The following is a 25,223-nucleotide window of genomic DNA, read 5'->3' on the forward strand; positions in this document are numbered from 1 at the left end:
GCGAACCCAGTCGACCATACGATATTAGAAAAATACTCGTCATGGTCAAAACTAACCAGAGTCGTCGCTCGCTGCTTTCGATGGAGACAGAAGCAAAGCCGGGCAGTATCTCTAACAGTAGATGAGCTCATTTCGGCAGAAAATAGATTGCTTAGACTCCTACAAAACATCCATTTTTCGAAGGAGATTCGCTCACTACAAAAAGATCGGACCACGTCCGTGGGAGGGAAACTCCAACGCCTAAATCCTTTCCTCGACAATGAAGGGATAATACGAGTCGGAGGATGACTCACTAACTCACAGATGCCCTTCCACCAAAGGCATCCGATCATTCTGCCAAAATCATCAGTGACTGAGCTCATTATCGACCAGGAGCATCGACGCAACCATCATTCCGGAACCCAGGCCACACTATACGCTATTAGACAACGTTATTGGCCTGTCGACGGCCGAAGCCAAGTATGGCGCACCATCAAGAACTGCGTCCGTTGTTGCCGAGCCAATCCACCATCAGTAGAATATCTGATGGGAGACCTGCCGGAGTCACGGATCACCGAGTCGCGGCCCTTTACGAACATCGGGGTTGATTATTGCGGCCCGTTCTATGTCAAGGAGAGAAGGGATCGTAATCGCCGAAGGGTAAAGGTGTACGTCGCCATATTCATATGCCTGGCTACCAAAACCGTTCATATCGAATTAGTGAGCGATCTGACAACCGACGCATTCCTTGCCGCGCTCCGCCGGTTTATCTCTCGGAGAGGACATTGTGCGACCATCCTTTCGGACAACGGAACTAACTTCGTCGGAGCAAACAGGGAGTTGAAAGAACTTCACCTCCTATTACAATCCGACGACCATCAAGAAAGGGTGCAGACCTTCCTCACCGATCGGCAGATACAGTGGTCATTCAACCCTCCGAATTCACCACATTTTGGCGGTTTATGGGAAGCCGCGGTGAAATCATTTAAACGGCATCTTATTCGCACCGTTGGCACGGAACTCTTGACCTTCGAGCATCTCAATACTCTGGTTATTGAGATCGAAGCGATGTTGAATTCCCGTCCACTTACTCCCATCTCAACAGATCCTAACGATCTCCCAGTCCTCACTCCCGGACATTTTTTGTTAGGCGACACATTTACCAACATTCGGGAACGAGATCTTAGGACAATCCAACCAAGCCACTTATCTAACTGGCAACGTATCCATCAGCTTAAGCAGGAATTTTGGAGTCGATGGCACCGAGAATATCTCAACGAATTAACCAGCCGTAGCAAATGGTACAAGGGCAAACATGGCATTCGTGAGGGCACAATCGTAATTCTCCGAGAAGACAACGTTCCACCTATGCATTGGCCCTTGGGCCGCGTCATTAAGGTCCACCCAGGAGCCGACGGAATTATACGGACAGCCACGGTGAAGACAGCGACGAGCATCCTGGATCGCGGCGTCAAACGATTGATTCCACTACCCTGTCAACCGGAATCGGAGGAACCCGGACAACCACGAACAGCGGAGAACGCAGACGAAAGTTCCCCCTGATACCATCCATGGACTTTTGATCGGGATTCTCTCAACGGGGGGAGGATGTTACGTCGCGTGAAGAGGTCCGCGCGACGTACTTTAATGTCTGACCGTCCAGACCCAAACGTCATTAGAGAACCCTCAATAAAACTAAGGCCCACCATAAACCGATTCTCATTAGCTTGCAGAAACCTTGAATCCTGCAAGCATTTTCGGTTTATAGCGGGTACTTAAAAGGTCCTTAGGTTTATTGAACGTTCTTAAATATTACGGAGTAAGCTGGTAGTTATGACGGGAAAAATTGTTAATTATATGACAAGGAAAATCAGGCATTTAGAGATTAGAAACATCTGGGTTTTCCCACGAGTCATGCCGTTAGGATGCTTCCATATCCCAACTTCAACCGTTAACGTCTTAGCTAATGGTAACGGGGATCTGTGTCCTCATGTTCATAACGGAAAGTACGAACAACGAATCAGCTTACTTCGTTCAAAACCTCCATCGTCATTGACACAGGTAGACGTACGAGTCAGTCGTTCGTAGTAGTACGAGTTAGTCGTTCGAGTAGTACGAATCAGTCAGTCGTTCGAGTCAGTCGTCAGTGCAAGCCACCCAAGTCAAACAGTCGGAGTCAAGCAGTCGACGTCTCCTCATTCAATCTTTCGGTTGATCCTGTTGATTCGATTCAGTCAAAGTTGGATCTGATCAATCGCCACATCTACTACGACCCACGAGCCTTCCTCTCTCAGATTGGCAGTCAGAATCTGAGCAAGATCCAGGCAATCTTCAGACTCAACGACGTTACTATTGTGTGTGATTAAACGAAGCTGTTGGAGAAAAATATGATCATAACCCTACCAATCACGGAGTTATATTAATTCAACCACCCCTATTATCTTAACGGAAATCAGGGGATCGATCTACTCGCGGCGTCGATCATTAGGATCGTAACGGGAATTTACGACTCCCGTTGACGTGTTTCCTCGCGATTGCGTCACCCCGCGATAGCTCGAAAATACAACTGCTGTTCCACACGGTTGAAGGTTCTTCCATCTTCGAATGAGATTTCGCGTCAACCGGGAAAGATAGCGGCGTTCGAGCGAATCTCAGCGTGAAATTGTTGGATGATTAAAGTGGCCGGAGATCGGTTTACCGGCTCTCTGTCGAATTAAACGAGACACTTCGAGTTTAAGGGATGATTCAAAGTTTGAACAGTTTCATTACACCTTGTGTTCATCCGTTCTGAATATCTCGAGTGGGTAAAATAGTAGATAAGTGAATTCAATCGACAAAAGTTCAGTTAGTCGGATATTAAATAAAACTTCCTTCCAACAAATAGAGTCCAAGTGAATGAAATCCTGCTTCTATTTCTGCAGTTCTACTTCTGTTCCCAAAATTCTATTTCCAAAAAGTTTATTTATTTAAAAACAGAATAATATTTTCGAGTAATTTCTATATTGAAAACTCCAACTTTATGACACGTCGTTGAACCACTGGCGATGATATAAATTTTTAAAATCTGGGGCAGACTCTTACGTACGGCCTTAATTGTAGTTAGATCAATTAGTGACCTTGCTTAACGCTTTACGACCCTACTGAATTGTATTTCACCTACTACACTTATCGTAAATTGTCTCAAAGCTGAATGACGTCAGATTAATTGGCCCCCAACGACATGTTTTTTTGGAAAAAGGTGCATTATTGCCAACGTACACATTGCTAAGGCGATAAAATCGGGAGAGAAATTTCGAGAATGTAACGAGTCAACAATGGCTACCTTGGAACGATATCAATTGCGCTCGAGAGGCGATGAATCGTCAATTCGCGTGAACTATCATTTACAGGCATAAATTTGCTTAAATTCCTTTGCCAAAGAATTGTGTACATGTACGTGTGTAAACACGAGTTTGCATTGTCTTTCGTGGATCGAGGGACGCCAATTATCAAGTATGCTTTTACTATTATGCAGCTCACAAAAGACCCTTGCCTATAGTGCCTGAAATACTCGAGAGTATTCCTTTTTCCACGACATTCGCGAGAATGCGCTCGCCTGGATTTATGTCGGCGCCTACTTGATTAAATTAACCGCATAAAATGCTCGCACAATTCCTTTGAATATCCTTCAATTGTGTTACATCCTTTAGGACATTTTCGTTCCAACCATTATTTTTATTGCTATGAAATTGGTTAAATATCTTAAGGTGAGATTGTCTCGTGTAACAACAACAAGAGTAGTGATTATTATGAATTTTCTTTTTAGTCTAACTATCGGTTACGCGGTAAATACTAGACCTTTTTAAGATATAAATAGATAGTTTTTAAGTACAGATGTAATTTGTTTGCTTTATTTTTAATTTAATGATAATTATTTTTCGGGTCATTATTATTTCCTTCCTCTACGTTAAGGCTGTCTCTATATAGTCGTCTTTGTCCGGATAATCCTCTCTAAATTCCTATAATCTTGGTGCTTTTGCAACACTAAACTCAAAGGAAACATAGCGACACATCTACTATCGATGCCATTAACAACCAAAGTTTCACTCAAGCTCCTCCTACTCATATTTTCTACGATACTGTACCTATTCGCGTAGGAATTTAGTAACGCACAATTGATACTGTTTTCTACGGAATTAAGAAATTTCAAGGTTCTCTTCTCTGATGAAATTTCCACATTGACTTTGTTAAGGATTATGATGGAATGAAACATTTGGTCAAAGCGAAGAGAAGTATCGTTAGCTGGAAACTCTGCTATCGGAAGCGATACCGGTGGAATTATAAGCATCAAAGCCACTCATTACGGTGGAATTATGCAGGCACGATAGAAAAAGGTATTACCACGAAAATCCACGTGTTCGGTTAACGAGGTCACCCAGCACCGCCGTTAACGTTTTTCACACGGCAGAAATGCACTCCTTTATATTCTCTTTCTTTCCGTGAATCGTGAATTTTTATTGATGGCGGTTTTATATAGCGTACGTGAAGGTATAAGCAGCGAAAATCTCATTAGATCGCTGTTGGTCCATAGTATCCAAGTCGTTTCAAGTTGCTTGTTAAAGTGCGCGCAAGAATATCGTCATCTCTTTGTTATCCTCTTATACATATACCGTTAGCTCAGCTTGAAAATAGATAAAAATCCATAATTGTTATAAAACTCCGTAAGTGCAATAATTAAAGTTCCGATAATTCTAATTAAATTTTGCCTATTCTCGCCTATTATCGAAAATGAGAGAGGAATTATTATCAATAGGCGCGCTATCAATAAGCGAGACTCTACTACGTGCGCACGTAGTGTACTCTTGATTTTGAATTATTACCGAATAATGTCGTACCTTTGAGAAGCAAATAATAATCAGTTAGAAGATTTCTAACGAACGTCATTAGAATTTTACAGACGATTCGACGAAATAGTATCTTGTGTTGACAGAAATTTTGTCTCGAGGTTTCAATTTTATCTCGGATAATGTATTTTTGAAAAACAAATAATAACCGATCAGAAAATTTCTACTATTAACGTCAATCGAATTTTATAAATCAATTCGACGAGATAGTATTCCGTGTTATCAGAAATTTACAGGAAATTTTTCAACTGTGACTCGACGTACGTAAGTCCGTAGCCAATGGAAACGTTTAGACGCTGAACAACGAGCCGCGATACGCCTCGTGAAATCGCTTACGCGTGTTCAGATTTCGTTGTTTGTGCAATCGGTACACGTAACAGACTTATTGAAGTCAGGCGCTAGAATTTCCTCCATTAGAAGAGCTGATGTGCCTGCCTTATGAAATCCATAATGTTCAATGGGAATGTCTGTCTTTTATGATGATCTTATTGCACTGTTTGAAAGCGGTATGATTAAATCGATAATATGGAAATTCTCATGAAATAGGAAATTCTTGTGGCTTTCGAAACAATTTCGATTTAGGATCGCCAGGAGTTCCGCGGCTCGGGTAATTAGCAATTGAGTAACGTGTGCTAGAATTAAGTAATCAGCCAGCGTCTCGGACACAATGCGAGCCTGGTGCAATTAAACACGCCTTAATGAAGAATAAGTCGCGAACGCTATGCTACAGCTAAATTAAATCATCAAGCTGGATATTTCTCCGTATTCCTGCTAACGTCGTTGTGTTTAATCGAGCTGATTTTGCGCAAGAGAGCGTGTAACACATTACAGAAGAAAAATAAATATTTGATGTCGGCGAGATATCGTGGACAATAAAAAAAAAAATACTATCGAGAGAGCGGAAGGCGTTAATAGTAAAAACGTGGAAGAGATATTGCGTGAAAAGGCTTGGAGCCTTTCATAGGATGTTCTTCGTTGCTCAAACACTACCAAACAACTTCTTTATACACTGTGAAACTATCATCTTCCATATTCATCTGATTGTTCAAAGGAAAAATATGAAATAGCTAAACAAATGACGAAATTTATCGAGTACTCTTTTTCATGTATATACATGTCGGAGATGGAAAAACACCGGAACCTCTCCTTGGATTCTCGGGAATACCGTAATGTCGTAATTTAGATTAAACAAATGTCGCTCCGATTGTTCGAGGTTTATGATAGTGAGCTTGGGCTCGAGGCGACAACCAGTCGCCGAACGTAGCCGCGGTCAAGGGATGAACGTTTTGTCTAACAAAGGCATGAAGTAACTCTATAGCTCTCCTTAAAAGAAATACTTAGGACGGGGCACGACGGTAAGCATTTCAACGATTTCTGTCCCGTGGCTCGCCACACGCAGACTCTATTCTTCGAGTAAGATGATTACCAGATGTCGACGCGTCTCCACAGTACATGTTCAGCTAGCCCGAGGACCTGCTATAAATCTTAAGATCTGTTTAACTAAAGTCCTTCAAACCGACAAACAGTCCTCGTCCCAACTACGAGAAAATAGGAGAAATCTATTTTCTCACGAACGACGCTTCCTCTTCTCGAACTTTCTTTTAAGGGCGACTAGCACCCTTCCCTAACCACCAACATGGAAATTGACCAATTAACAGTAACGCCAATTTCCCTCACTTTCCGAATGAAGGCAGAAACCAGTGAAGTTCGGTGACGATGTTATCGCAGAGGAAAACTATTGCTGAGTGTTGGTCGCCTAGTGAGGTCGCTTGTGGGTGGAAAGGAACGTTGAACGTGAAAAAAACCCCGACCTTCCCATTTTTACCTTGTGCAGTAATAATCATAAGGAACGTCTCGACTTGCATATATTTTATAACAATTAAGGGCCCTAATGGTAAAATATAAATGTTTAGTTTTATAATAGTTCCTTAGGATTATTGTGGTCCAGCTAATTATATTTGCATAGCTAATGGCCGCCTCGACCGGGGAATGGATTCTGAGTCACTGGACGTAACAATAGATAAATATAGAAAATACCTAAAATACAGTAATCATAATATAGTATTTGATGAGCGAAGAAAATCTCTACATTTTTATTCAAGTCTATTTATTCAATTGCGTCGATAAACATGTTGATGAGTTGCATAAACAACTATGATCGATAGATAACAAACTTGCACAACATTCTCTCACAGGTTTTGAAAAGAAAAACAAAGAAAAACGGAAGAAATCAAGAAAGTTCCAGGAATATCTCTTTCCTCTTCCTCTTTTCTTCAAATTATATCTTTAGCGGTTCTAATGGTTTCTGGTATCTTGTGAACACACATATACATTCCACGTTGTTCAGCACGCACGTGCGCATACAAGTTGGAAAGGTTACGCAACAAGTTTGTATTCTACGAAAAATGGAATAGGCACTGCCGTGTATCAGCGCAGCTAATCGAGCAGCTTCAGCCATTCGCAAGAAAAAATTAAAAAAAGAAGGAAAGAGAGATTCTCTGATGAGGGTCGGTTATGTAACTTGGACAAGCATTACACGAAAGAGTCCAGGGAATGCAGGTCGTACTTGCAACTGTGGAACTTGCACGAGAGAAAAAAGCGGTGCAATTTTGATGGGCCCATACGTGCTCAGAAATTGTGTAAATGGCAGGGATTCGATTGCACAAACGTGTTTATCACTTCTATGACTATTACGGTGAAGGAGATCAGCCAGAAGTGATCCAGTCGTTATATCGCCTCACGATTTCCGTTCCAATCGACCGCGAAGGCGTCCAAGATTAATGGACACTATAAATTAAATCTAACGGAGGAAATTGAAATAGTTAAACCATTCTATTTATCGTTTTGAATATATGATTAAGCGGACGTAAACAAATGTGCGTTTCAGTGGCGATTTTCCGTGTTTAGTGAATCTATTTTAGACATGTATCTATATTTCAAGGTATAACTCGAGGAAAATAAATTGATCCTTTAAAGATAGATATAAGATTTTAAAGTTGGCAATAAGAAGTTAAGAAATTAGGAAATTTGTTGCACGTTGCTGAAATGTGACAAAAATTGAGTTGTTGGTAGCTAATGACAGAATGCAAAGTCAACATGACACTTGTTTATTGATTGCACGGAGATGTGTATGTATATATGTTACTTCCACCCCGAGAAAGCGAAGAAGGGGAGAAAGTTACGAGAAAATCATTGGCTTCCCGCGTGCGCCATCGCGTCGTCTATGAAGATACGAAGACAAACAGACATGAGCATCCTGTCCAACTACTTACACCTCACACCAAGTCGAACATAATTTACAGTACGTTCGTCTGTTGATTTATGATTTAAATTACCCGTGAGAGAGTACATTCGAAGACACTTAACGGAAAGAGACGTCCTGTAGCGGAAGTTCGCCATATCTCTTCACCATGAATTTCCCCGTACTTTGAAGAATAAAATGTAAATGACTAATTGAGAAAATGAAACAAGTTCCGAGCACGTGTCTTGAGTAAATAGAATTTCGAAAAAAAAATAAAAGTAAAAAGATATTCAATTCTTTGACGATTCTCCTAACGAAGTATGAGATTTTCAATTGTTGGCGTCGATAAAAAAAAATGGAACTAAATTGCAACTTACAGTTACATGTTGATGTCGCATGACAAACTTCCTTTTATAGAGTTGATGTTGCAATATGAATTTCGACGGTTGTTTCAAGTTTATTTGTAGACATTGGCAAAATGAAGTAAGTAGATGCTGTTTAGTGTAGGAAAAAGCAGATGTTTAGTGCAGATGGAACAGGAACTGCTAGATAATGTGGAAAGAAATATTCTAAAAAGTTCGAAATGATGCATGATATTTTAGATAAATATTTAAGTATATATGGAAATATATGTATTTTGATATGATAAAAGGTTTGTTGTGTATTACTGCATTATCGTATGAAGAATTTTTTGTCTTCACTACGATGATTAGAAAAATATGTAAAACGTATCCAACATAATTAAACAATTGGAAGCTTATAAAATAATATAAAAATAAATAAGAAGTGATATAGGTAGAAACAACATATATAAATACTGCTATCTTTTAAAATACTTGCAGTACAAAAATATGCTGAAACACGATATAATAAAAAATACTTTACTCTTCGATACAAAAGTAAAAATAAAAGAATGTAATTTTGCGTTTATGTACATCACTTTTCACAGCTCATTGTCCTTTTATTTACACCATCAATCGTTTCTTTCACCCAAGCACCAATTATTCACAATTATTGTTACGATATTTAGGAATATCAATGGAACTGCAACAAACAACATATTTGTGTTATATTTAAATTTATTATCAAACGAATTAAAATAATTTGTATGTAATTACTTCATGCCACCGTTCGTATGGACCTAATAAGGTTCAAAATTTGTGACTTTACTGTAGGAGGTTCTCCGAAGCCTTGAACATTTTGCCACGACGCCCAACCAACTGTAACAATGTTTAAACAAAAATTAAGTAATATATTCCAACATACAAGTAAAAACATATACATATGATTTATATATTTTTCATACTACGCGATATATGTAAATACAATAAATAACATAACCTACAAATTCTTCATTTCTATGCAGGGGAAAAGTTCAGTATAAAAGAATAATACAAACAAAAATATGATGATATTGTGTACCTTTTGCAAGAAATCTTTCTTCGTTTAAATCGCAGATCGCATTCAAACACAACACAGTCGCTTCAAAAAGTGTCCAAAGTGTAAACGCCACATTATATCGATATGATGAATGATAACATTGAGAATATCACGCAGCGCCACTATCGTAGGGAAAGGTAAAACAGCTTCATACGCATCAAACAATCAATTTGTATTGATTAGGAACCGTCCTGCCATCTTCCGTGTTCAGATGGAAACTAGCAATTAAAAAAGTGGCGTTATGCGGGAAATTTGAATTAAAATTTATTTTTACTATGTCAAAATATATTTAGAGTAATCTCGAGCGATTTAAATATCGCTCGAGATTCCAAAAATAAGATAATCTTGGATTTCATCGATAACGTTTTACAAATGCTTGCAAAAATAGTACTATATGGAAACTAAGAGCCTTAAAACGATATTCGAAAGAATCGGTAGACTTTACAAGTAACTTAACAACGCGATAATACAACGGATGGTTGGGAGCATTATTCTATTTATAATAATTGAACGACAAAGCGCACCTTCTTGGCACTAACGCTTTTGGAACAGGAGTACGAGTGTTTCTAGACGATTCGACGCTCTCTTCTCAATTGAGTTACGTTAACGATTCATGTGTGCCGATTTAGTTATAGAACTTAGAGTTCATTTCATGCTACCCTCGATCGTTCATGACCTCTATCATCATTTTATCACGCGCCGTTCGAGGCACACGTTTATCACGTGTAAGGAAATTCGTGGATTTTAATATTCTGATATCGTTTTGCGTATGCAAAGAAAAGTCGGAATCTTCCATATCGTGATGAAAGTCACGGACGTATTTGACGTGTGCAAAAATCTTTCTTGTTTGTAGACGATAAGTATTCAGCAAAAGCTATGCTAACTCACAGCCTCGAACAAGTGTTGTATTACTGCAAAAAATTGCAACACAGACTAAACTCGCGTCGGCGGAAAGTATGCGTGAATCACGTGTACCAAATGTCACGTTTATGCAACTGTAGAAAATATTGCATTATACTAGGTTTAAAAAAAAGTTTGAGACAAAACTATCATTAATTTCAGGAAAAATTTCCAACCTGTACAATGCACGTTTTATTTGGCAACAAGACAATATAGGAAAATTGTTCCAAAGCCAATGTTTCCTCGACTAATTTAGATCTTCCACGAATTCATTCAAATCATTCATCATCCCCTAACAGATAATAATATTCTTCATATACAACGATAACGACTGCCTTAATTTTAGCTATCTATATAAATCACAAGATACTCTGATTCATTTCTCCGATAATTACGCAAATCGTATGATTACAGATCTTCTGTCACATAAAAATGTGTACTTTTCAATAAACTAGACGCAGCAATAAACATACATTATAATCAAACTTAGAGAATCAATACTAAGAAATCGTATGATTCAAATCCACATCAGTGTGCGAACTATTTCCATAATTTATGCCGTATTAGACTGTACCTGCTGCAATTTCACAGGGTAATAACGCGTTACCATTCACCGACTGAATTAAATGACGCTGAATGTGAAGTACACGAGTCTGACCGCTCATGTTCGCTAAATATCATCGGAGAAATAGAAGAAACAAACGTGGACTTTGGTCGGTTAACGAACGAAGAAAAATGAGAAGGTCGATTTGTGAACGTTAGATACCGATCAAAGCAAATATTATTTCAATCGTCGCATAATTGCAAAAGAAATGATATTCAAAGCTTGCATCTTTTCATCCAAGTAGATTGTAAATAATTATCATTTGTTATTGCAATCCTGTTTTCAGTCCGAATCATGTATTATCTAATCTATTGCCTGCAATAAATAATACTTGGGTGACGTCGAAACTGTTACCCAGGAAGCAAGAGTAAAATGCTTAAGCCGTGCAATTATGAATTACGTGATACGTTACGGTAACAATTTATGAGGCATAAGGTCCAATGATGGAACGAGAGGAAAGAATGATTCTGGTATCAGTTCGTGTGAACTGAAGGCGTGTACAATTGTACACTTAAGAACGAAATTCTATGTTGTCATCGTTTCAAGAATTAATACGTTAATGGTCCAAATTAGACTAGTTTTTATAATACAATGTCTAAGTAATGTCTATAATAATGTCTAAGTAAAGCGATTATAGTTAATCGACCAAAATAAACGTAAAGAGCACTATAACGGTGATTCGAATTTGGTGGAACGTAGCTCGCGTCTGTCGAAATTATAGTTTAGACATTGTACGATGTTATATAATAAAGATTCTACCAGATTCCTCCATGACCGCTGTTGATATTTTCACGCAGATTTGTAAAATATTATGTAAAAAGTCGCATTGTCTAAGGTTGCAGTGGCCCAGTAAATATCGACGTTTTGTCCTCAAACGTAAATACATTCGACGTGTCCCCAATATGATTGCTGTATACTAGTAGTGGGGTAAGCGAATCGTTGATTGGCCAGTTTCAACAAAGGGAGCCTACCAGGTCCGGATCGATGTTGCTAAAAGCTGCAGCAAATGGGGGAATATCAGTCGCTAGTACCACCTCGATCTGACTAGAGACGACCGTTTTCACTTCACAATTTTACTTCGTTTTCACTTTGACTTTTAAACACTTTCGTATAACTTCAGTTACAGAACGTTAGGCGGATTTGCACGCAACATACAGTGAACAAAACATCAACAAACGCAGAGATTAGAATCAGACAATAGAGAGTCGGCAGTTATATTCGAAGGTCTTTGGTGGATAAAATTAATCTGGTAAACCGGTTGTACGAGAACTGATTCTGCAGAGGCAACTCCACAGATTGTCCGTGTGAAACCACGTTGTCGTGAGCGGTAAAGGGAGAGAAAAGGAGCTAAAAAGGGTAAGGAATACCTTACATATAAATATACATAACCAAAGCAGAGTTGAAGTGGTGGCGAGAAGGGAACACCAGTGTGCTGGAAAACGGTGAGGCAGCACCGTGACTATGTAAACTACTAGGATATACTTGTGGCAGCGCGTGCGCAGAGTCGGGCAACGTCTGTATCGACAATATTTATAAAGGTACATCGTAACGTGATAGATAGATCGTCGACGATCAAACAATCAAGTGAATCGAGGGTAAAAGAAGATTTAACCAAAGAAGAGGACAAAATCGGAGAACTGGGCTTTTCTTCGAGCATAGGCAAAGAAGCACGCAAACTGGCTCCAGAGGTGAGGATCAAGCAAATTGGAATGAGGGAGGACCTGTTGTCCATAATACGGCACACAAGTAGCGATCATTTTTCGGAAGGACTCTAGTCGAAGATTGAGCAGCAAAACGGGTAAAAAGGAGACTAGCAATAGACCACTGTTTCCGAGTATTTTATACAAATAGAGGGCTCTTGTTTGCTGGATATTTCAAGCAAAAGCGTTACCAGGATCACTTTCATTCTCTTCCTGTAATTATCGACTTCTCGACTGGTCTACCTGATGACTTGTGTTTTCCTGAAGGGAAACCAAAGACCCCAATTTGAATAGTTCACCGTCGGGTTATGCCCTGGGTTGCCGCTTGTCTCGACCTGTTGGCGGCACCGATTCTGGGTTACTGTCTGGCCGTGAGGAAACTTGCACTGCAAGCCGGCTTTTTCCAAGAAGAAACGAACAAATCGATCGTAACACAAGCGGTGAACGCGATCAATACGTCGACTATACAAAAGGAGACTGCGCCGTGCGCTGATACGATGGCACCAAGCGTCGAAGAACAGCGCCAAGGTAAATCGATTAAATGGAACACTAGTAATATGAGTTTCATCTAATTGATATTATTTACTCGTACAATCACAACATGTTCGATATATTCGATAGGTGACGATGTTATTGAATAGCAATTCAATCGGTAATCAGGTTGCGAAACATTCGATGGGAAACGTTATTTATTTCTTATCTATCGAAAACGAAAGCATCGGATTACTGTGCGTTATGCAATGCAACAGTCGTCATAAAAAATTGCATGGAAATGCAATATGCAAACGAAATTAAAAAATGCCACCTGCGGAAATACCGGATGAAATAATGGCTTTTTTCATCGTTTGTTTTTCTCATTGAAACGCATTACGCTTTTTCGCTCGTTCTCTTTGAATTTCTCGATTCGTGTCAGCTAGATCTTTAGCTATTACACCGAAATTACCACGAAACCAGGCCACGGTTTCACGAATCTGTGATCTCCACTTGTAATAGGAGTGGTGACTATAAATAAAACACGATTTAAATAGATATCCGTGTCGTATGTTCGAAACGCGTGCGACGAATGAAAATTCAGCATGTAACAAATAACTTAAAATTGATAAACTTGTTGTTTTCATTCAGAGCACGGTGGTTTCTTATCAAAAGTTTCGTTTCTTTTTTCTATATCTCAGTAACTAAACGATCGTACCAGGTCCCACGAGTATCTCATCTTATCAAACTCAAGTGCTTTCGAATTTTATAAAGCTTCAATAATTTAAGCTCCTCTCTATCGTAAAATTCTGACAAGAGTTTTCGAGTACGATGAGTTCCAGAAATTATTTTGTTTTATCTAGTTCAAGTAGCTGTCAGTTCAATTTTTCTTTTTCCTTTTTTTTTTTTTTTTTAACGAAATTCTTTGGCAAATTTGGTGAAATGCGATGTAGTGGTAGCTGACGTTACAGCGCATGTTCCAATGCAACAAAATGGTTTTCTCCACAAGACCGATTATTGATTTTCTGCCACTGAGCTTGTTCTTATCCTGCGCATGACAGCATATGGAAATGACCGTGATGAATCTTCGCGAAGACGTAACGCAATTTTCATAATTAATTACTGTATTCTGACGTTACAAATTTCATTGCCATTTGTTCATAGATAAATAAATATTATCGACACGATATTCCATGGAATAATTTAGTATTCACGCATACGTTGGTAGCCGTAGCGTGGCGAGAGTACATGCGTTGTTACAATTCAACGCTTGAATAATAAATCGAGTGACGACACGTTTCAGGTCAACGTACCAACGGTTAAAGCTGGTTTCATGGGGATTCTCGATAGGTGATAGTACATCGTTCGGTATACGCGAATGATCGGTATTGATCGTGTATCGCGTGCAACAGTTTGGTAAATACGACACTCGAAGCTGCACTTTGAATTATAAAACAATATACATACATCGGTATATAATCCGATTGTTTGGGTTGAAAAACTTCCGTTTTCAATACGTTTTATTTTTCAAAGCGAAACGTGCGATTCGTTTGTATAGTCTATAAACGTGCATCGAAGCTCTTTTATCCACGGATCAAGGGGTCTAATTCGTAATTATTTTGTTGACACGCGTTAAGTCGAGAAAAACAGACACGCAAATAAAAATGAAGACAGATATCGCGAACGACGAAATCGTTTCGTGGCGTACGTGCTTTTGCTTATGGTAAAAAATCTACTCAGAGATTCGTTAAATTAGTCCAAATGTAATGACCTTTATCGCTTTTCGACCTTCGATTATTAGGCACAAGGGCATGCCGATTCGAAACAACACGCGATAACGCATATTTCTATCGCCATGTCGAATTTCGTGAACTCAGACAATTCGATAATTCTTACTCCATTTCAATTTTTTATATTGTAAACAACGAGTTAATTATAACGTTACAGACAGGTCGTCGTACGTATTTTCGTACTTGAACTTTAATCCTGTTTTGTACTTTCATTCTATACACCGCAATATATTGCGTACGATTACATATCGATTACGAACGACTACACGATATATTACATAAATTATCGCATGACATATAGAGTTTTAGAAAATATAGCAATCAAATACGTAGATCACGGATATTTATACGGTTCTGAGAAATATAGAAAAATCCAAATAATTACACAATCATATAAAACGTATATAAAAATATGAAGATGTTTGAAAAGTTCGCAACATTTCCGAGAATTGATAAGCTCTGTAATCGATTGCGATAAAATTTGAAGGGGTTAATTTATACCTTTTAGAGATTTCATAAATTTAATTTATATGAAGCAGTATTGTATTTTATATTCGATAGAATGTCAATTCTACGAAAATACATTTTATTTGAATTTCACTACGAACTTTTCAAATATATGAACTATAAAATTACTACATTTAGCGAGTGAAACAAATATTTCGCATGAATATCCGTATTCCAAAAATGAGAATAGAATAAGTCAGAATGTCGAACAAACAAAAAACAAAGTTTGTTGTTGAGATTAATACCGCGAAAGAAGCGGCAGTCGCAAAAGTGTAGTCAAAAGCTCTCGTGCATGAAGAGAGAATTCTAAATATAAAGTTCACCAACGCTCGGTTTTTAACGTGGAACCCAACAGGAAGGCGTCAGTACTCAGTTGAAATTCGCACTCTGAAGCTCGCGAATTCGTCTAGCCGGTTGTGTCATTGAAACGCATTTTTTATTATTGATTCGTCATTAGTTGATTGTCGAACAGTGTTGTTAACGATACATTGTAAAGAACATGTGTGTGATCGGTAAGGATTATTCTTCCATCGATCAATAGTGAAAACGATTTTAATCTAAATGTACGGGTAAAAAGCAGAATGCTCATGCAAATTGTTTCAACCGTTCGCGGAGAGACGCGATCGCTGGATAACGCGTCAACGAGAGTCGTAAATTCTCGTTACGATTAAACAATCGACGCCACGAACTGATTGATCCCCTATTTCTATTACGAGAATAGAGGTGGTTAGGTTTGAGTGTATATGTAACAACTATACTGGGTTGGTTGATAAAAGATTAATAAAAATAACGAAACAACAAGTTCAGTCAAAGATCAACAATTAAAAACAAAAAAGATAACAGTCAAGGTTTGTTTAGCGGTTTGCTTATAACGAGACCTATCGCACTTCGCAGCTTGAGACAGGCGTTATGTGTTAGATTCGATTCAATGTGTAACGTTCGACGTGTCACAAGGAACTAGCCGACTTTAGATGATTTCTTTGTCTCATTTTTAAGACGACCCCCACTCTACTTAGGTCACGCCACCGTTCGCGCCTATGATCACGTATGTCTATTCTTGCGTGGAAAACGTAACGGACGAAATTCGACGTTTCGAAAACTCGCTGCTTGGCGACAGCTATGCGCTCGTCGATACATTGTATATGATCCGGCGGTCAGATAAAGCGATCTGACTGCGACATTGTAGGGCCGCGAGCGACGGTTAGAAAATACAGCCTGTGGTAAGCCTCGTGGCGTAACATCCTCCCCCCGTTGAGAGGGTACCGATCAAATGATATGGTGTGGAGTCAGGTGCGTCGCTGGCGGATCTCCTTCGCTCCGTGTGGGTGGTCGGACTCGTTTGGATCTGGGTGAATGGGTAAGGGGACCAGTCTTTTGACGCCACGATCCAGGGTAGTTGTTGCCGTCTGCACGGTAGCGGTCCGTATGATTCCGTCGACTCCTCTTGGATGGGCCTTGATCACGCGGCCCAAAGGCCATTGCATGGATGGTACGTTATCCTCCCTGAGGACTACCACGGTGCCTTGTCGGATGTTGTGACTGCCCTTGCTCCATTTGTTTCGGATGTTCAGCTCGTTCAGGTACTCTCGATGCCAGCGGCGCCAGAAATGTTGCTTGACCCTTTGAATGTGTTGCCAGCTGGAGAGACGATTGGATGGAGTGTCCTGGAAATCTCGTTCTCGAAAGCTTGTTAATGCATCTCCGATGAGGAAATGACCGGGAGTAAGGACAAGAAGATCGTTTTGGTCAGATGATATTGGAGTCAGAGGACGGGAGTTGTGGATAGACTCGATTTGAATGATGAGTGTGTTAAAGTTTTCAAATCTTAAGAGCTCGTTACCTGCGACACGTCTGAGATGTCGTTTGAAGGACTTCACCGCAGCCTCCCACAACCCGCTAAAGTGAGGTGAGTTGGGAGGAATGAAGTGCCATTCGATCCGTCGATCGGCTAAAAAGGACTGAACTTTTACATTATGATCGTCGGACTGCAGGAGGTTTCGGAGCTCTCGTAATTCGTTGTTGGCGCCAACGAAGTTGGTACCGTTGTCAGAATAAATTGTTACACAGAATCCTCGGCGAGCGATGAATCTTCGCAGAGCAGCAATGAAGGCCTCGCTAGTGAGATCGGTGACCAGCTCGAGGTGGACTGCTTTAACTGCAAGACATACGAAGATTGCTACATATACCTTGATTTTGCGTCGGTTGCAATCCTTTCGTTTCTTGATGTAGAACGGTTCGCAATAATCAATTCCGACGTTGGTAAATGGACGAGATTCCGTTATCCGTGCAGCTGGAAGGTCGCCCATTACGTAATCCACTGGAGGTGGATTGGCTCGGCAGCAACGTACGCACTTCTTCAGCGTGCTCCAAACTTGACTACGGCCGTCGATAGGCCAATAAGGTCTCCTTAAGGCATATAAGGTAGCTTGAGTTCCGGAGTGGAGATTTAGGAGGTGTTCATGCTCGATAATGAGTGCTGTAACTGAGGATTTGGGTAGAATGATTGGGTGTTTCCGAGTGAAGGGCATTGGTGAGTGACTGAGTCGGCCTCCGACTCGCAATATCTCGTCCTTGTCCAGAAATGGATTGAGTCGTTGCAGCTTCCCCTTCACTGCAGAATTTCGATCTGTTCGGAGAGTACGTATTTCATCTGGAAAATAGCAGAGCTGTAACAATTTGACCAATTTGTTATGCGCATTGGTTAAATCATGTGTGGTTAGAGGTCCCCCCGGATCCTGTTTTCGTCTCCATCGGAGGCAACGAGCGGCAATTCTTATCAGCTTGGGCCAAGAAGAAAATCTCTCCAGTAGACTGTGGTCAAGTGGAGTCACGGACAGACATGTTGCCTTCTTCTGCTCTGGTATTTCAGCTAATGGTACCGGGTTCCACGTCGGCCAGTATTTTTCAGGTTGTTGGAGCGTTTCCGGTCCATGTTGCCAAATGGTTGATCGCAGGAAGTCTTCGCGTGATTGGCCTCGAGATATGAGATCTGCAGGGTTATCGGTAGTGGGAATGTGGCGCCAATCGGAGGTGTGAGTCTTCTGTTGAATCTCTGTCACACGATTCGCGACGAAGGTTTTTAGCGTATGGGGTGATGTATTAATCCAATGTAGAACGATTGTAGAATCAGTCCAGTAAACGGTCCGAGAAATGTTGCTTGGTAAGGCTTGAAGGACTGTAGTGGCCAATGATGTGAGAAGAAGTGCTCCACACAGTTCCAGCCTTGGAATGGTTTGTGATTTGAGTGGAGCCACCTTTGACCTTGCAGTGAGGAGTCGTGTCCAGACATGACCATCCGGAGTGATAGTGCGAAGGTAGACACATGCCCCATACGCCCTTTCGCTGGCGTCGCAGAATCCGTGTAATTCAATTTCCGTTGCGGTCTTGATTATAGTTTTACGTGGAAACTTCACGTTATTTAGCAAAGGTAGCTGTGAATAATATTTTCTCTTTTCTGTGTGTACGTCAGCCGGAAGAGACTCGTCCCAGTCAAGTTTTAAAGTCCAAAGTCGTTGGAGCAACATCTTAGCGCGAACGATCACTGGTGCCAGTAATCCAAGAGGGTCGTAGATCTTGGCAATTTCGGAGCTGATTGTTCTCTTCGTAATTCGAGAGGCGGTAGGATTGATTTTGACGGAATATAGGATCGAATCGTCAAAGGAATTCCAAACAACACCCAGAGTTTTGAAAGTTTGCGATTCGCCTAGTCGCAGCTTATCGTTTATGTCCTGCTCGGAAAGTCCTCGTAGCAGTTCCCGGTCGTTCGCTGCCCATTTTCGAATGTTTAAGCTGGCTAGTTTAAGCAATTCTATGAGCTCCGTTCTCAGTGATTGTGCCTCGTCCTTTGTATCAGCTCCTGTGAGAACATCGTCGACGTAGAAGTCTCGCTGTAAGACCATCGCTGCTCGTGGGTATCGATGACCCTCGTCGTCTGCCAGTTGTTTGAGGCACCGAATGGCTAGATAGGGGGCCGCTGACAGCCCGCATGTCACTGTGTTAAGTTGATATATGTCAACTTCTCCATCAGAGTTGCGCCACAAAATTTGTTGGAATTTCCGATCCTCTGGACGCACAAGAAATTGTCGATACATTTTTTCGACATCGCCTGTAATGACGTACTGATGAGAACGAAATCTTAAAAGGATAAGAAATATGTCGTCTTGTAGTTTCGGTCCGTATGAAGTACGTCGTTTAATGAAACTCCGGTGGTGGTTGGTGCAGATCCGTCAAACACAACTCGGAGTTTTGTAGTCCGGCTGGATTCTTTGATCACGCCGTGATGTGGCAGAAAATATCCGTCGTCCGTGCAGTGGTCCGTGGTAATCTTCGTCATATGTCCTAATTCCAAGTATTCTTCTATTACGGCGTGTTAGTCGGCTTCGAATTGTTTGTCTCGTTGGAATCGACGGCAGAGGGAAGTGAGTCGCTTCATTGCCATGACTTTCGAGGATCCAAGCGGAGGAGTTGTTTCGTTGAATGGGAGAGTGACAACGTATCGCCCGTCGTTGATGCGTTGAACGTGATTTCGAAAGTGCTCCTCGCACTGTCGTTCCGTTTCCGAAATGTGTGCGGTGGGCGGTCCCTCGTCGATTTCCCAAAAACGGGCGAGGTCCACCTGTAAAGCCGTCGTGGAGGCGTGAAATGCGTATGCTAATGAGTCCGATGACCCATCCGAATCGCGTTTTTTGCAGACGCAAGTCGGGCCCGTTTGCTTGACTGATATCAAGTTGGCCGACACAGAGTGATGCTAGTGTTGGTCCGGCGCTCAACAATATTTCGATCGGAGCAGGTCTATGGAATCTTGGATCGGCTAATTGGAGATTCCTAGGTATCTGTATCGTTGAGCGATCTACGGGTTGATTTGGGACCCAAGACGCGATAGTCGGTATGATTAGAAACGTCAAGTTGCGTTCGTATGTGCCGTCAATGGAGGTGATCGTGGCCGTGATGTAGCGTTTCGAGGTCGTCGATAACGTGTTGAGTGTTCTGATTGGGACCGAACATTTCCGTTGGTTGAGTTTTAATGAGTTAGCGAGTCTTTCGGTGATAAAGTTCATGCTAGAGCCGGTGTCTAGCAGAGCTCTACAACGAAATGGTTGAATTTCATTGTTCAAGATGTTGACCTGTGCTGTGACTAACAAATGGTGCTGCAATGATTCAGAAGGAAGCGAGGTCAATGAGTCCGTTTTCTGTGGTTCGGTCCCTAGCAGAGTCGTCTGATGACGTCATTGTTTTCCTTGTCGATTAGGACTGGACGATATAGTCGATCCCGAAGCCGCCGTTCGCGACAACCGAGATTCGCGTTTCGGAGATGTTCGCGGAGACGTTCGGGGAGACGCTCGGCGAGACGCTCGGGGAGATGCTCGGGGAGACGTTCGGGGAGACGAGGATGTGCGTCTCGAACGATGTGAGGAACGCGGGGTCGGTGAACTAGGCGAAGATCTACCGTTGGATGATCGGTCGCTCGACGATCGACCGCTTGATGTTCGGTTGACACGTGTTCGTGGTTTGCTACGCCCATGGTCTTGATGCAGATACGTGTGGTGTCGCTGTCTACAGATGCGATATGACCCCGCGGAGCATTGAGTAAGAGCGACGTCTAAACAATTGGTACAGAGCGACGCCCTTTTGGCGATTTCCAGGCGTTCTTTGGGCGACTTCGCTTTGAAGACATGACAATTCCATAATTCGTGTTGTCCGTGGCAGTTCGGACAAACCAACGTATTATGTGTAGTTATGAATGTATAATTTCGCGGCGCGTTCGGTCGCCGACGGTCGTGTTGATCGGACGCCCTTTTTTTTTGACGGTTGATGCTGAACACGTTCTATCGCCATTCGTCCGTGTTTTCAGAAAATCTACCAAGTGCGTGTATGACGACAGTTTCTTGTCCGGTAGTGTATGTTGCCATTTGCGAATGATGGCTGAGGGTAGCTTCGACGTGAAAAGCTTTAAGAGAACGGCGTTTGACGTGACTGGGTCCCCAAGTTTTTCTAACGCTTGGAGATTTACCTTGACTGTCTCGATAAGATCATCTATAGCTTCGGGTGTTTCCTTAGTTATCCTCGGATAGTCGAAATCAAGTCCCAGTGACGCATACAGATTTGACGGTGGCAGTCGAATTTTTCTTTAAGAACGTCAATGGCGATTGCGTAATTTGCCTCGGCGATGGCTAATGATTGTATGCTTCGCGCGGCCCATCCAGTCAGGGCTGATCGGAGATGATAAAATTTCTGAACCGGTGTTAAATGTTCATTTTGATCTATCGTTGACGAGAAGGAATCGTAAAATGACTGCCAATCCTCGAGGGCGCCGTCAAATGTAGGTATCCGAACCTCCGGTAGTTTAAGCGAAGCAGACTCGCGACCGGCGGCTGATTCACCGCTTGTCGATTGTGACGGCGTACTTCGTCGTATATTGATCGATTGTTTAGTTATTCGGCGTTGTAGTTTTTCGTATTCTTCCGCTAGTTCAATGCCGCGCGCGATCTCTCCCTTGTCTATAGCTACGATCTGGTTTTGTAAGCCACGGAGTTCCGTCTCGTAGGTTTCTAGACGATCTTTAATTTGTATCAAGTCGATCTCTTCCGGACAGCCTGATTGTTCGATGTCGTCCAGTTTTTTTGCGAAGCGTGTAAACTGGGCGATATAGTAGCCCCGGCGTCGACGCAAGGTGGCGAGTTCGTTTCCGGTTGCCATTATTTGTTATGTAATTGAGAGTGAACTCGTTTGAACTTACTTCTGTTGGCGATTGTCCACTTTGCGGCAGGAGGCTGTGTGGTTGCGTTTCAACCACCGAATTATACCTCTTCAAAGGTGACGACCCTTTACGTTACTGACCTCGCTGGGGTAGTAACGCTTCCGCTGCTAGATGTGTTGGGTTCACGTGGCACTGTATGGTAGTGGGTGTCACTGGCGTGCACTTTTCACTTGACACTGAATCCGGCTCGAAGGACCAAATGTTTCAACCGTTCGCGGAGAGACGCGATCGCTAGATAACGCGTCAACGAGAGTCGTAAATTCTCGTTACGATTAAACAATCGACGCCACGAACTGATTGATCCCCTATTTCTATTACGAGAATAGAGGTGGTTAGGTTTGAGTGTATATGAACAACTATACTGGGTTGGTTGATAAAAGATTAATAAAAATAACGAAACAACAAATTCAGTCAAAGATCAACAATTAAAAACGAAAAAGATAACAGTCAAGGTTTGTTTAGCGGTTTGCTTATAACGAGACCTATCGCACTTCGCAGCTTGAGACAGGCGTTATGTGTTAGATTCGATTCAATGTGTAACGTTCGACGTGTCACAAGGAACTAGCCGACTTTAGATGATTTCTTTGTCTCATTTTTAAGACGACCCCCACTCTACTTAGGTCACGCCACCGTTCGCGCCTATGATCACGTATGTCTATTCTTGCGTGGAAAACGTAACGGACGAAATTCGACGTTTCGAAAACTCGCTGCTTGGCGACAGCTATGCGCTCGTCGATACATTGTATATGATCCGGCGGTCAGATAAAGCGATCTGACTGCGACATTGTAGGGCCGCGAGCGACGGTTAGAAAATACAGCCTGTGGTAAGCCTCGTGGCGTAACACAAATGTTGCACGCAATATAATGCTCGCGTATATCTTTTATTTTCACTTTTACGTTCATTGTTTCCTAGAAACCTAAATATTTCATTCGACGAAAACAAAATAAAAATTTAAAACATCTTGCTCATAGCGCGCGAGAAAGAGTTCTTTTGTGAATCGAAGATGCGTCGGAGGGAAACGATAATTTTCTCACTAATTTCATTCTTACTGTTATACGATCACATTGTTCGATTTTCTATCGAATTATGTCACATACGTTCACATTGTTAACGATCATTCGACTGTTGGCTGGCTTAACAAACTAACTTGGCACCGGGTCAGATCTATCATAGCCGTTTGGGTGCATCTTCTAAAATTGGTCGTTATTATTATATTATTATACACATAAAAATAACCGGATGCTACAATGAAATGCCTTAGAAAATATCTGACTTCTATCGTAATCGCGTATTGGCGTTGTTAAATTTGTACACGATCTGTACATTTATACTCGCGTCTTTGTTGCACAATCCTTTGTCTCCTTGATGTTTATCACTGGCCATACGTCTACACATCAAGCATGTGAAAATGCAATTAATTACACGAGTATCATAGATTCTGTTGCTTTCAGAACCCAAGGATAATATCAAGGATAAAATCAATAAGGACGTCGGGGATAATGAAGTCTCCCCGAAAATTCTCAGGGGTTGTAATCGCGATGTGCGGTTTACCAGGTCGTGGAAAAAGCCAAGTGGCACAACGCCATTCGCGCAGACTCAACTGGAACGGCGATTCCACTAAAGGTTGGGAATTCTGTTTTGTTTACTGCCAATTGCTACACTTAAAAACGAAACCTGTTCATTAAATCATATTAGTCATCTTAAATAAGCGGCTTCGTAGTATTATTTCCATTCGACCAACAATTATCTGTGTTTCTTCTTTTTTTCTTTTTTTTCTTCCTATTTTGTGGTTGTATTATGTGTACAAGTCACGTGTTTGATCATTAATTCGTTAGTTTTTCATTTTTCCCGTTTTTGTTTTCAACACGGTCGTTAAGAGGATTTATTACATACGCTAAATAGACTTGTTACGTAAATCAACATTTGCGGCGCTTTGAACAAATTTTAATTTCTATTTTGTAATATATTACATTGTGCTCTTCCTAGTTTTTACATTATTTCATTAACATTATTCATTAACATAAAAAGACATTATTTCATATTGTTCCTTTGTGAAATGCTAAATAATTGTTCTATATTTCATGTATAAATAAAACTATTCTTATATATTTTATACTGCATTAATTTCGTCATACCATTGTAGTAACGATGGTAATAATAACAAATTTATAACTATTGATAAATAGTTATAATTAATTGCTAATAAAAAATAATTATTCAAATTATGTATTGCTACTAATCTTGGGGCGCCGGTCACCGGTGATCTTGATGATACCACGGCCAAGTTGAGTGCCGGCCACCGGTGACCCTGTCACGTAAAATAAGAAAGAAATTTAAAGGAAAGAAGAAAACTTTATTTTTTCCTCGTTTATACACTTCTGAACTCTAGCCGTGGCCGTTCGAGACTGAGGCTCTTACAATATTTTCTTACTCTCGGTGACATCTGTTTCTTCTTTTGTTTTTCATCCTTCATTATCCCCACTACCCTGTAGGCGTACGTGACTGTTGCTACGCTTCTAGAACATTCGGTGGAAGGACCGTTAGGACATAGATGAACCCTCAGGTACTCCGGCAATATACATTGTCGCCAAGGTCGCCATGTGTAATGTTCAAGTATCGGCTGTCTGGAGAATGTTTAGAAGTGGTCGCCTAAGGTGACGTCAGGGCAAAAGAGTTTGGGGTTACACTCCCCCCTCCTTAGAATGAACTTAGTCCTCGAAGATAGATGGATAGATAGATTCCTTTTCCTCTTTAAGATAGATGGGTGAAATTTTGCCTTGGGTGTTTCCAGGTCGAAGGTTACTTGTGAATCGTTGCTGGTGCTGGGCACAGGTAGAATCGGGGTGAATATGTTGATAGGTGCCGGGTTGATTGGCATCGGAGCGCTGGCTGATGGATTGTTATTTGTCGTGTTTCGCTTGATTTTACAACAGAATAAATGAAAATACAA

The 25,223-nt window shown here is 41.2% G+C and overlaps 2 protein-coding genes and 1 long non-coding RNA gene across 5 annotated transcripts in view; 2 read left to right on the forward strand and 1 right to left on the reverse strand.

Annotated features, from left to right (window-relative positions):
* The window catches only part of LOC126927621 (6-phosphofructo-2-kinase/fructose-2,6-bisphosphatase-like), a 135,772-nt gene that overhangs the window by 88,156 nt on the left and 22,393 nt on the right, over nucleotides 1–25,223 (forward strand). The gene's annotated exons all lie outside the window — the stretch shown is intronic.
* LOC126927620 (uncharacterized) lies at nucleotides 304–1,542 on the forward strand. The gene has a single exon (XM_050743670.1). The coding sequence runs from the start codon at nucleotides 304–306 to the stop codon at nucleotides 1,540–1,542; it is 1,239 nt and encodes a 412-aa protein (XP_050599627.1).
* On the reverse strand, nucleotides 6,711–12,801 carry LOC126927625 (uncharacterized). Of its 3 annotated transcripts, none has more exons than XR_007715701.1 (4): nucleotides 9,526–10,568; nucleotides 9,222–9,323; nucleotides 8,481–9,147; nucleotides 6,711–6,899 (listed from the first exon to the last, which is right to left on the reverse strand). It is a non-coding gene; the product is annotated as an uncharacterized LOC126927625 (long non-coding RNA). The 3 variants fall into 3 exon arrangements; XR_007715700.1 differs by lacking the exon at nucleotides 6,711–6,899 and adding an exon at nucleotides 12,019–12,801 and having other exon boundaries at nucleotides 9,023–9,147; nucleotides 9,526–9,761; XR_007715699.1 differs by lacking the exon at nucleotides 6,711–6,899 and adding an exon at nucleotides 11,807–12,009 and having other exon boundaries at nucleotides 9,023–9,147; nucleotides 9,526–9,761.

The sequence above is a fragment of the Bombus affinis genome, unplaced genomic scaffold (genome assembly GCF_024516045.1).
Source record: "Bombus affinis isolate iyBomAffi1 unplaced genomic scaffold, iyBomAffi1.2 ctg00000172.1, whole genome shotgun sequence".
Lineage (NCBI taxonomy): Eukaryota > Metazoa > Arthropoda > Insecta > Hymenoptera > Apidae > Bombus > Bombus affinis.

What these genes read in the sequence shown, in the direction of transcription:
- LOC126927620 (XM_050743670.1), top strand. Translation starts at nt 304, where the DNA reads ATGCCCTTCCACCAAAGGCATCCGATCATTCTGCCAAAATCATCAGTG.